Raw genomic sequence first — 13017 nt, forward strand, 5'->3', positions numbered from 1 at the left:
GTAACGTTGTACACGAAAATACGAAACCTGGCGGCCACTAGACGAGGCTCTAGAGGTTACGTATTTTCGTGTACAACGTTACCGGCTGATGCCGTTGGAATTAATTGTTGAAATATTTTTTTTTACATCTTTTATTATTAAGCTTTGTACTTACACGTAGTTTTCTTTCGGCTCTTGCATTTCTCAAAGTTTGAGACCGATATTTCATGTATAAAAAAAGTTCGAACGTTCAAAAAATGTTGAGGTTCAGAAAAAAGATGAAATAATTTTCAGTGAAGTTCCTACCAAAATGCAGTACCTAAACGTACTTTATTGTACTCTAATACATTTCCCAAAGTTTCAGCTCGATATTTTATTTACAAAAAAAGTTCTTAGGTTCAAAAAAACATTCAGCGAACTGTAAAACTGTGGTCGGTAATATAGGTATTTAGCTGTGTCACATGCCCTTAAACTAGTAACTATAAATTCTAAAACATGGAAAAGTTCCATTTTCTGTTAAAAAATTATTTCTAAAAAAAAGAAGTATTTCCCACTAAACAGTTAAATTTTAAACCAGACATAAGCCTGCATTAAAAAAAAATGCACAATGTAGTTTAACTTTGACTCAAGTAGTTGGATTTTCTATTAAAAAAGATTAATTTATAACAAGATAATTAAACTTTTAACCAACGAGATAACTTTTCAACTTACAATATAAATCTTTAACAAAAAAAGTAATTTCATAACAAAGCGATTCAACCAAATGTTTTAAACAAATTAGTTGAATTACCAAGCAAAGAAGAACGATTTTTAACCAAAAAGTTGCATTTTCACACAAATAATAAAATTTCTTCTATAACAGATGAAGTTTTAAATCAAAAAGAGAATTTTTCGAAAAAATAGTTGAATTTTCTGTTGAAAAAGATTTCAGTCGAGTTTTCACGACCAAAAAAATAAGGTTCTACGAAAAAAATTTAATTTTCAATCCAAAAAGACGAATTTTTGCAACCAACAAGGATCAATTTGTAACAAAATAGTTCAATTCTTTGCCAAATAGTTGCATTTTTATCCAAAAAGATCAATTTTGTACTAAAAAAGATGAATTTTTTAATAAAAACCAAATTTTTTTTTATAAGTAGAACTTTCATCCAGAAAATATTTCAGTTCATTTTTCAACACCAAAATATAAATTTTATAGAAAAAGTAAATTTTCTCGAAATAGATCAGTTTTTTAAAAGAAAATAGTATAATAGCTTAATTTCTAAACAAACAATTGAATTTTTATAAAAAAAAAAGAGATTTAATTTCTGCTAAAGCAGGTAAAATTTAAAATAAAAAAGACACACTTAAAAACAAAAGAGTTGAATTTTTAACCGAAAAGTTCACGAAAAAATGCAACTTTTTATTAATTAAAGTAAATTCTGAGATTCTCATAAGTACTCAGAAATATTCCCGTTACCGTTCTCAAAGTAATATAACCGACTCAGAACTCTGAGTATATAATAACAGTTCTTACACTAGTTTTAATTTCTTTGAGAGCTCTTTCGCTCATTACACAGCCGCAGCTCCAGACGAAGCAAAATTTGTATTTCCCGTTCATTTCCAAACCAATAATAGGGCAAATATAAGGACTTTTTGCTCCATCGACGTAGCAGTCACCTTTCTCGACCTTTTCGCCGTCGAATTCCGGATTTGGCGTAAGATTCAAAGTTTTTACATCTTTAAGATTTTTAATGTGACCTGCTGACTCGGGAAGTGTTGACCGATCCAGAAGTCCTTCCAAGACTGATTCTTTCGAATAAAGACGACCCAAAGCGCAGGCTACGATAGGAGTTTGTAAAGGTGACTGTCTGATAGAGCAATGTCTCCATCTGAATGCCAATTCTGCCTCTTTGTCTTTCTGCCAATTAAATCAAGCGTAAATAAACTATTAGTAAAAATGGTAAAAGTTACGTTATCTTCTTCACTTTTCACCTGTATTTTTTTTCTTGAAAATTTTACGCCACATGGCACCGTTTAATTTTAAAATGTCAATCATTACGAAATTAAATTATGCGCAATTCTTCCTCCTTTTTTAGCCTGTCAAAAATCCTTGGCAATTAAAGTTTTCGTTGGAGAATCAGCTTGTAACAAAAACTTCATACATATTGAAAAGCTGACTGTTTTATAATTTTAGATTATTCAGAAGAATACTCAACAAAATTTCTAAACATCGGACGCGTTTTAGGCAATTCGAAGACAAGTTCACTATTATTTTTATTTTGCAATTCGGTTACGGAAATACAACGTAAATTAGCCGCATTTCCGATTTTCCTTGCACAAGTTACAATTTGAAATAGTAAAATTTATTAAATTCCAGGAAAAAGATAATTTTTTATAATTTGTATTATTAAATCATTATTTAATTACTGTAAATGATTTTTTTATAATTTTTTGATCGAATGATTAGATACCTCGAACGGGGTTAGGCATTCACCGGGTTTTTGGTTAAAAACGTTATTATATGGTTAAAGTCATACATCTGGGTTGAAAATTTCTCTTGTTGGATTGGAAATTCGACAATTTGATTGTCTTTTTCGTTCTTTCTTGACCATATTTTTAAAAATTAAATCTATTGGATAATAAAAATAAGTATGTATCGGAAACAAAGGGTTTTATATGGAATTTATATATTATATGGTGAAAAACACATTTTTTTGACAGAAATATATTTAAAAAAAAATAATAATAATTGTACTACTTATTTATTGTGACTTTCAAAAGATTATAAACTTAAATGGACTTGTTTTTAAGCAAAAAAGAACTCAATATACATTTTATTAATTTATACATGAAATATTTACTATTTAAAAATCGGATCTAACAATTAGGTTAGAATTTGTATTTAAATTCCTATAGTCTATTATTCGTACTCTTTGCATAATCTAGATAAAATTGGTCGCTACATACATTAATAAAAATTTATTTAAGCTTACAATGCATTGAATCTTACATGAAATAGTGAATTAATTGGGTTTTTTTTAAAAATATATTTGACAAAAGTGTGTTTTATTTTTTACTGTTTAAGATGGAAATTCAATCTATTATTATTTATTTTTAATGACAAAATAGTTTTTATTTTGTACCAAATAGTTGAGTTTTATATCAAATTATTGCATTTTCAAGCGGAAAAAAACGAGTTTTCTAAAAACCAGTACAATTTTCTACCAAATTATTGAATTTTCTAGCCAAAAAGACGAATTTTCTTTAAAACTGTTGAATTTTCAACCCGTGAATAAGAATTTTTTAACAAAAAGGTTAATTTATAACCAATCAGTTTTATATTCAACAAAATAGTTAAATTTTCAGTTAAAAAACTACTTTTGAACAGAAAACTTTTCTGATTAAAATTATGTATCTTTAGCGAAAAAAATGAACTCTTAAGTAGTTCTGCTTTCAACAAAGAAGTTCAATTTTTAACCTAAAAACGTGAATTTTTAACGATAAATTCAATAGTCGATATTCAAAAAAAATTTCAATTTAAAATAAAAAATACTTACATTTAATAAAAAAATAAGCTATTTTATACCAAAAACGACGAATTTTCAACAAAGAACATAAATTTTTAACCAAATTTTTAAATTTTTGATTCGAAACTATGAATTTTCTACAAAGTAATTGAATTTTAACCAAAAAGATTAATTTTCTACCAAAAAAGACGAACGTTTAACAATTGATCTCAATTTACAACTAAATACTTTCAACAATGTACGCGATGTTAGTCCTAATTTTATTCGATTAATTTTTTATTTATATTTTTTCGTCTTTAAATTATTTCCAATATATAAAAAATATATAATTTTTTATCAAATAGTTTAACTTTATACCAAATTGTTGAATTTTCACGAGAATCAGTCGAACTCTAAATTAAAATACAACTTTAAATTGTACCTACTCTTTCTAGTTCCACTGTTTGGTCACCAGGTGGTGAAATGGTCGACCACCATTCCCAATAGAAATTTCGCCTTTTTTGGTTAAAAACATAACTGGCTGGATGAAACTTAATCCGTTTTAGTTGAACATTGACATTTTTTGTTGAAAATTTTATTTTCAGGTAAAAAATTCAATAATTTCGTAGTAACTTTAACTATTTGTTTAAAAATTGATGTATTTAGTTGAAAATAAATTTCATTGGCAAAAATTCAAACGTTTGGTTGAAAATTAATCCTTTTTAGTTAAAAATTCAAGTATTTTGTTTAAAGATTGTTTTAGTTTGTTCAATCCAACTGTTTTTATTTTAAATTAAAGTATTTTTTAAATTAAAATATCAACCCTGGCATTTAAAAACCCCTAAGATCATTGAAACTCTCAGAAATTTATTAAAATCCGTTAAAATTCCATGAAATATTTTTAAATATCCTAAAACCTTCTCAGTACTACATAATTGTTCCATATCTTTTGAAATTCTATAAAGCCGTGTACAAATTGTTTTAAACATCTTCCAATTTTTAAATCTCTTAAAACCATTTGAAATCATTTAAATTTCCCTAAAATATTTCAAAGCTTTTCAAATTCCTTGAAATTTGTTAAGGCTCTTGAAAATTTCTTGGAACCTTTAAAAATATCCTAAAATATTTCAAATCCTATGAAAATGTCTGAGTCCTTTATAATTCTTTGAAATGAACAGAAATATTATAAAATTAAAAAATGTATATCTCTTTAAATCCCATAAAATCCTTTGACACTTTATGAATTGATTAATTTTTAGTATTTAATAATTTATTAATTTTTTAAGAATTTGTGGAGTAATTAAAAATGCTCGAAATCCTTTTGAATTCCATGAAATCCTTTAAAATCCTTACAAATTTTGGATAATTTTTACAATCCTATTAATTCTTTTCTAATTCCTAAAAATACCTTAAAATTACTAAAATAATACTTAATCCCAGTCCGCTTTTGTAAATATTTTATACAAACTAAGGGAGCGAAAAATTCAACAAAATTATAATTTTATTCTAGTACTTGTTTGTTTAATTAATTATATATATATTTTTTTTTAATTAACTTTTTTGTTCAAAATTCAACAATTTGGAAAAAAGTAAACTAATTTGGTCACAAGTTAAACTAATTTATTAAAAATGAATTCATGTATTCTATTAAAAATTTGTCTTTTTGGTAGAAAACTAATCCTCTTGTTCGAAAAATGAATTATTTGGTTGTAAATTTTTTTAAATTAATCCATCTTTCTTGAAAGCCAATAATATTTTTTGGGGTAAAATGCAATTGTTTAGTTGAAAGTAAATCTGTTTTGTAAAAGCATGAACTAATAAAATTTTTGTGAAAATTGCAATCTTTTTAGGTTGGAAATTAAAATCTTTGGTTGAAAGTTGATCTACTTTCTTAAAAGTTCATTGTGTGGTGTAAGGATTGTATTTTAGTTCCAAATTCATTTCTTTGGATTCGAATGTATCTGCTTCGATGATAATTTGTCTTTTTTTGCTTAAAAATTAATTTCTTGACTGGCAATTTAACGATGTGGGGTTGAAAATTTAAATGTCTGCTTCAAAATTAACCACTTTGTTAAATATGGGAATTTTTTGTATAAAATTCGTCTTTTACGCTCGAAAAGTCAGCGTTTTGGTAAAAAGTTAAACTATTTGGTAAAAAAATCAACTGTTTTAGAATTTTTTAAATTAAAATAATAATTTTTTAATGAAAATTAATATTTCTTGTTGAAAATTCAATTACTTTAATAAAAATTCAAATATTTTGTAGAAATATTGTTTGATATGAAACAATGACTAAATTCGCGACAAAATTTTGTTGGGAAAAAATTAAGTCAAGGGTGAATTGTGGCATGAATTTTCAGAAAATTACATAGGTAAAAGTGAGAAATAGTGAGTGGGATTTGGGAAAGATACGTATTCGATATAACTTTCTTTGTGATTTGACCTTTACATTCCCCAAAAGTAGTTATGGACTTTTGTAAAACATAATAAAGTGAAGACTACATTTAAACCAAAAAGAAAATATATTTTAGGTCAAACCTCGAAAACTTATTTACATTGTGAATTTTGTTTACCTGCTCAGGCTTCTTTTTTACTCGCACCAGTTCATCTCTACGCGGTATAGTACCACCATCACAACCCATGATACAGAAATAACTTTAATTTCTCTAAATTATAAAATATATACACGAACTGACACACAAAGCACAAAAAATAATATTCCACAACTTCCTGATTTTGATGTTTATAATCCACTCGAATCCGTTTATATCATGGCACTGTCATGACGAAATGGTGATGACAGACCAAGGTGGAAAAAAACTAAGGTCTTCAAGGTGTCGTACGACGCACCATGATCTAAGAATACACGGTCTAGCCATCAGCTCCCCCGATTTCGTCCCCATTCGCACTCCATCACTTCTAGCCATCTTGGTTACCATAGCAACCGTTATCGTCTCGGTCTTCACTCAAAAGATTTGAAATCATGAATTATGGCTTACATTGTAAATCAATGTCAATGAAAGTTCTCAATATTCAAATAAGGTGCTAGAAGCGGACACTGCTGACGCTAGCCGTTTGTGAAAGCACAACGTGTTAAGATTAACTTTTTGAAAATTGTAGTGGTGTTTCTATTGAAAATACAAATTTTAAAGTGAATGTAACGTGCCCATCCGGAGCGGATAAATATTTTCGTGTAAGCTAAAGTTGCATTATTTGCATTATACATATTGGTAAGTGTATTTTATTAGGTGTACAAAGTAGATGTCATTATAAACATAACCTATTAAATTAATTTCCACATTTTTAATAAATGAATAAAACTGTGTTACAATGATGCAAATCAATTTTTGAATGGGAAACAAATAAGTTGTTAACGTCTTTTGTTGTTGTTAAAACATGAAGAAGATACGTATACACATCTCTTTTTTCAGACGTTTTGTCGTGGAAAGTATAATACTCGTAGAAAAATGTTATTTTAGTTTGTTTTTGCAAACTATTTTATACATTGCGAAATACATTTATAAATAGTTCTTCAAGCGATATTTTGCTAAAATATAAAGGGCAAAATTAAAAATAGAAAGTCACAAAAAGTATTAGTTAAAGAGTAGATTAATTATTATTACAGATATAGGCTTATTGGTATGATGATTGCACGTTTATTTCTCTTGTAAAATTAATTCCATTGCATATTATTATTATTTCTAATATTATGCAGAATTTTATTTGTTAGCATATCACAGTACCTAAAGAAATATATGTATAGGATGTAGAATGTCCACAGGTTATAGCTATATAGATATAAACGATAATTGGATCTGAAATGGGTTTATTGTTTTGAATTAAATTTAACTATCATTTCGGTTTATTGTAATTCGGGGAACCATGGTATCAAAAATGAAAATTGCCTCTTTTTTAATAATTCTTATTTTTTCTCCTGTTCTCAAAATTAGAATTCTACTATTATATTTTTCGTTCCGCATTCATCTCCAGTCATTAAAAATTCAATTATGCTGTTACAACTTCAAATATATTCTTTAAAAATTCATCTTTTTGGGTCAAAAAATAACTTTTGTTGAAAATTCATATTTGTGTGATAAAAATTCAACCTTTTTTGAAAAATTCGCCTTTTTGGCTTGAATATCTTAAAATTTAGTTGAAATTCTTTTTCTTTCTTCACGGGAAATCTGTTTAAATTGAAAATTTGTCTTTGGGTTTCAGAATTAATCTAATTTTGTTAAAAATCCACCAACCATTTCCATGGTTGACAAGTGCATTATTTACTAGTGTTCAATTTAAGTTAAAATGGCTACCGTTGCTGTAATTGAAGCCGAGATTAAAGAATTAAATTTAAAGCGTAGTATTATTAGACGCTCTCTCATAGCAAGTGAAAAAGAATTATTAAAAAGAACCCCGGAATCAGATTAGAAATAATCAATTCAGATAGAGAAGATTTAGTTGCAACGCACGAAAATGAGCGCGAGTCCTTTGAAAGCAGATACTACTCTATCTCCGGAAAATTCGAAAAATTAATAACTGAGAATCCTGCTATCAGATTCAATCCAAGTGTGAGCAGCGGCTCAAGTGATCGCAATTCCTCGGTAGATTTAGCTTCGGATTCAGGAAACAGTCATAATACTATTTCAACTCATTCTAAACTGCCATTTCTCAGCTTGCCTAAATTCACCGGCACTTACGAAACGTGGTTAGGTTTCTCTGACACATTTAAAGCTCTAGTGGATGATCGTAGCGAAATTAAAGACTTAGAAAAACTTGTACATTTAAAAAGTTGTCTGCAATGAGACGCCGCGGAAGTAATAGCATCGATAGAAACGTCCTCCGAGAATTACAAAGTAGCTTGGAAACTCTTACAGGATCGGTATGATAATAAAAAGGTAATCGTTGAAAGTCACGCGAAATCACTCATAGATTTAAAACTCGTATCGAAAGAGTTTTCAGTGCGTGCCATATTAGATCAGGTTCAGAAGCATATTAGAGCGCTTCGTGCATTAGGCGAATCCGTAGATACGTGGGATACATTACTAATACTGATAGTAAAAAGTCAGCTCACTTTCCAGCTTCGCGAAAAATGGGAAGACCTATCCAGCGAAGCTCAAATACCGACAATGAAAGAATTTTTAGAGTTTCTATCACTGTTCATAGGAACACACAATTTACTCGTGCGAAAAATTCCTCAATCTCTCGCCGAAAGAACGGCAAGAAGCAGTCAAAAAGAATTCGCTTTGCACAAACTGCCTACATCCCAATCACAGAGTCAACGAGTATCGCGGTGGTCCCTGTCGAAAATGTGGCAAGAGACACAACTCGCTTCTTCATGTTGATCGCGAAAGTATCGAGAATTCTGAGAAAAATTCGTCAGTCAATATACAAGCTCATTCAGTTCAAGCTGATTCAGACGCGTATATGTTACTGTCCACCGCGGTCGTAGACATATTTGATAACGAGGGCAAACCGCTTCTGGTTTGAATTCAGTAGCCACTGAAGTAAAAAAATTCAGTAGTTGCGTCAATTAAATCGCGATTCAATAATTACGAAAAAACATTAAATTTTCTTCTTGTTGATCAGGTAACGAAACAACTACCTGCAATACCACTAGATCGACATTCATTTCAGATTCCATCTAACATATATCTAGCAGATCCTGAATTTTATAAACGCGGAGAAATTCATGCCCTTTTAGGTGTCCGACAATTTTATAGAATTTTATGTTCAGGTCAAATTGAGATTCAAGGTCAAGAGACGATTTTCCAAAAAACCAAGCTAGGCTGGGTAGTTTCTGATACAATTTATCCCAAGATATCTCAAGGTAGAGAAGTAGTTTCCCACTTTTCTCAGACAGAAGGCAATTCGACCTTAGATGAACTCTCAAAATTTTGGCAAATCGAGCAAGTACCTTCATTAAAACTCTTATCTAACGAAGAAAAATACTGTGAAGATCACTTTGAACTTCACACGACACGAAGCAAGACTGGTCGCTACATAGTATCTCTACCCTTTAATGATAAGAAGAGTGATATTGGCGATTCCTATCAAATGGCCTTGCGACGTTTCCAAGCTTTAGAAAATAAATTTGCGAAAAATCCTATGTTAAAGAAAAATATTCAGAGTTTATTCAGGAATATAAGAGTTTGGGAAACATGTTTGAAATCCAAGAAAACGCTCCCACGAATCACGGTTTCTTTTTACCTCATCACGCTGTTGTAAAGGATAATAGTTTAACGACAAAAATTAGAGTAGTTTTCGATGGTTCTGCGAAAAGTTCGAGCGGTATTTTGTTAAACGACTCACTCATGGTCGGTCCAACTGTACAGGACGATCTTTTTACAATCTATACGCGTTTTCGATCATTTCCTTTTGCACTAACAGCTGACATCGAGACGATGTACCGTCAGGTTGAGGTCACTCACAAAGACTCAGCTTTTCAAAAAACTCTCTGGCGAGAAAGTTCATTCAAACCTATAAAAACATATCAGTTAAAAACCTTAATTTACGGTACCGCTTCAGCACACTTTCTTGCAAAGCGAGTCTTGTCCCAGTCGGCGAAAGATGAAGGTCACTCTCACCCTGTCACGGCTCAAGTTCTCACTCGCGATTTCTACGTGGATGATCTATTGACAGGCGCTGCTAGTTTCAAGGATGCATTAGATCTCCGCAATGAACTTGTCGAGCTCGTTGGAAAGGGTGGGTTAACTTTGCGGAAATGGGCCGCAAACGACCCACGCTTAACTTGCGATTTTAGAGAAGAATCAAAAACTGAACTACTATCTCTCGATTCTTCAGACACTATAAAAACCTTAGGACTTTGCTGAAATTCCAGAGAGGACACGATTCTTTATGTCGTAAAAGAGCTAGATAACACTGATAAAGTAACAAAAAGAATCGTCCTCTCTGAAATCGCTAAAATATTCGACCCTTTAGGATTATTGGGCCCCATTACCCTTTACGGTAGAATTTTCATGCAGATTCTTTGGAAAATGCAAGCAGCATGGGATGATCCGCTACCTAAAGAAATTCATTCAGAATGGGTTCAATTTAAAGACCATCTACCATCCTTGAATGAAATCAGATTTAATCGGTGCGTACTTGCTCGCGACACAATTAATGTTCAAATGCACGGGTTCTGTGACGCCAGCGAGAAGGGTTACGGGGCCTGCATTTACTTGCGGTCCACTGATAAGCAGGGCCAGCACCATTCATCTCTCGTTTACTCCAAATCTCGAGTCGCCCCAGTACAGACAACAACATTACCGCGATTAGAATTATGCGCCGCTCTTCTGCTTTCACGTCTCTACGAGGCCACTGGTTCGGCATTACAGCATGTAAAGTTCAGTCAAACTATTTTCTGGTCAGATTCCACAGTGGCTCTGCATTGGATTAATACACCTCCGCACACTTTAAAAACCTTCGTGTCAAATCGAGTAGCGAAAATCCAAGAAATTATACAAAACGTCGCTAATCTCACGTGGAGGCACGTACCCATGAATGAAAATCCTGCCGATTTATGTTTTCGGGGGCAATTACCAGACAAATTTATGTCCGACATCGTATTTTGGCAGCGTGGTCCTCACTGGCTTATCCAGGAGGAATGCAGTTGGCCTAACTTGGAATTAAAAAGGTGCGAAATCCCCGAACGTAAATCCAATTTGCCGCATATTGCAATGGCAATTACTTTATTAAACAAGTCTAACGACTCAGACAAATCTGACGAAGCTGAAACCGTTTTCAAACAATTTTCTTCCTTTGAAAAATTAAAGCGAGTACTCGCGTATTGTTTTCGATTTCGTCACAATACACAAAAAAGCAATTCTGTAAAGTTAACCGTCGAACTTTCTGAAACAGAACTAAAATTATCAACAGAACGCATTATTGAACTCACTCAAGCAAATACCTTTGCGAAAGAAATTGATAGCTTAGCACATAAGGGAGCTGTCGATTCAAAGAGCAAAATTCTTAACCTCAATCCGTTTTTAGATCAGGGAATTTTGAAAGTAGGTGGCAGGTTCACCCATTCAGACTTAGCATATAATCAGAAACATCCGATTCTGCTTCCACGAAAACATCACGTGACTGATCTTATTATTCGCGACACTAACTTCACGTTAAAACATTCGGGAGTTCAAGCTACCCTGTATTCTGTAAGAGAACGATACTGGCCCATCGATGGGAGAAATGTGACGCGTCGATTAATTTATCAGTGCATTAAATGTTTTCGTTCAAAGCCTCGCGGTATTGATCATCAAATGGGAAACCTACCGTCGGATCGATTAGAATATTCGTGACCATTCCTGAATGTTGGAGTCGACTACTGCGGACCTTTCTACATAAAAGAAAGACGATATCGCAATATAAAAAAAGATTAAAACCTATGTGGCAGTTTTCGTGTGCCTTGCAACTAAAGCTGTGCATCTAGAGCTAGTGAGCGATCTTACTACGATCTTACAATGTAGCAGTGAAAGGTTACTTGAACAATCAGGGAATAAAGTGGTCCTTTATTCCTCCTGAAACACCGCATTTCGCCGCCTTTGGGAAGCAGCGGTTAAATCATTCAAGTATCATTTCTTACACACAGTCGGGGATGCCGTTTTGACTTTTGAACAATTGGGTACTTATGTAACTGAGATCGAAGCTATCCTAAATTCCCGCCCCATCAGTCCAATGTCTTCTGATCCTAATGACTTGCGGCCCTTAACTCCAGGTCATTTTCTTATTGGTGGGCCATTAATACGCTTTTCTCAGGAAGACCTTCGTGATGAAAAGCACACTAGGCTTTCATCTTGGCAACATGCTCAGCAGATGAGACAGCACTTCTGGTGCCGCTGGCACAAGGAGTATTTGAACGAGCTTACCGTTCGTGGCAAATGGCACTCAGGTTCCGCGAACATTGCTATCGGAACGATAGTCCTCATTAAGGAAGACAATGCACCACCAATGCAGTGGACACTGGCTCGAGTCATCGATACCTACCCTGGACGTGATGGTATTATGCAAATGGTCTCTGCAAAGACCGCTGAAGGAATCTACAAGAGGAGCGTGAAGGAATTGTGTCCACTTCCTCTGGACCCTGTTCACAACTAAACTGTCTTCTCGGTTATTGTCTCTTTATGATTATGTTTCACTATGCTTTTTCTACTATATGTGAATATGGTTATCCATTGATATTTTACTTCTTATGATTTATGCTTATCTATTGATGTTTTTTCTCGTTTGAGCTGTATTTATCATTTACTACTTTTTACTCAATTTAGGTTACCTGACAATATTGAGCATGTGATATTTTTACTAATACTGATACTAATGCTACGTTTACCCAGCAGTTTTTTTTTGTTCAACCAGATCCGTTCAAAGGGGCCGGCATGTTTCGTTGTAAAATTAATATTTCTTTTTAGATTTAAGAAAGCATACCTTATTCCTTAAATGTTTCGAAAGTGAAAATAGAAAATTCACAAGGCTGCACTCCTAAGACTTAAGTCTATTGACTGCATCTGTAAAATTTACAACTAATCCTTCTTGGTCTTCAAAACTGGCAAAAACT

General features: G+C 32.1%; 2 protein-coding genes across 2 annotated transcripts in view; one reads left to right on the plus strand and one right to left on the minus strand.

The window, feature by feature from the left end:
- The window catches only part of LOC117179810 (replication termination factor 2), an 11798-nt gene extending 5516 nt beyond the window's left edge, over nucleotides 1-6282 (minus strand). Inside the window, exons 1-2 of the mRNA XM_033371936.1 lie at nucleotides 6041-6282; nucleotides 1496-1879 (exon numbers count right to left, since the gene is read on the minus strand). Of these exons, the coding sequence (XP_033227827.1) occupies nucleotides 1496-1879; nucleotides 6041-6109 (453 nt within the window). The 5' untranslated portion in view covers nucleotides 6110-6282. The remainder of the gene's footprint in view (nucleotides 1-1495; nucleotides 1880-6040) is intronic.
- A 4177-nt stretch (nucleotides 6283-10459) lies between these two features.
- Nucleotides 10460-11764, plus strand: LOC117180615. The gene has a single exon (XM_033373105.1). The coding sequence runs from the start codon at nucleotides 10460-10462 to the stop codon at nucleotides 11762-11764; it is 1305 nt and encodes a 434-aa protein (XP_033228996.1).
- Nucleotides 11765-13017: the final 1253 nt, after the last annotated feature.

Source organism: Belonocnema kinseyi, chromosome 9 (assembly GCF_010883055.1).
Source record: "Belonocnema kinseyi isolate 2016_QV_RU_SX_M_011 chromosome 9, B_treatae_v1, whole genome shotgun sequence".
NCBI lineage: Eukaryota > Metazoa > Arthropoda > Insecta > Hymenoptera > Cynipidae > Belonocnema > Belonocnema kinseyi.

Coding starts and splice junctions, on each gene's coding strand:
- LOC117180615 (XM_033373105.1), top strand. CDS start 10,460: ATGCAAGCAGCATGGGATGATCCGCTACCTAAAGAAATTCATTCAGAA.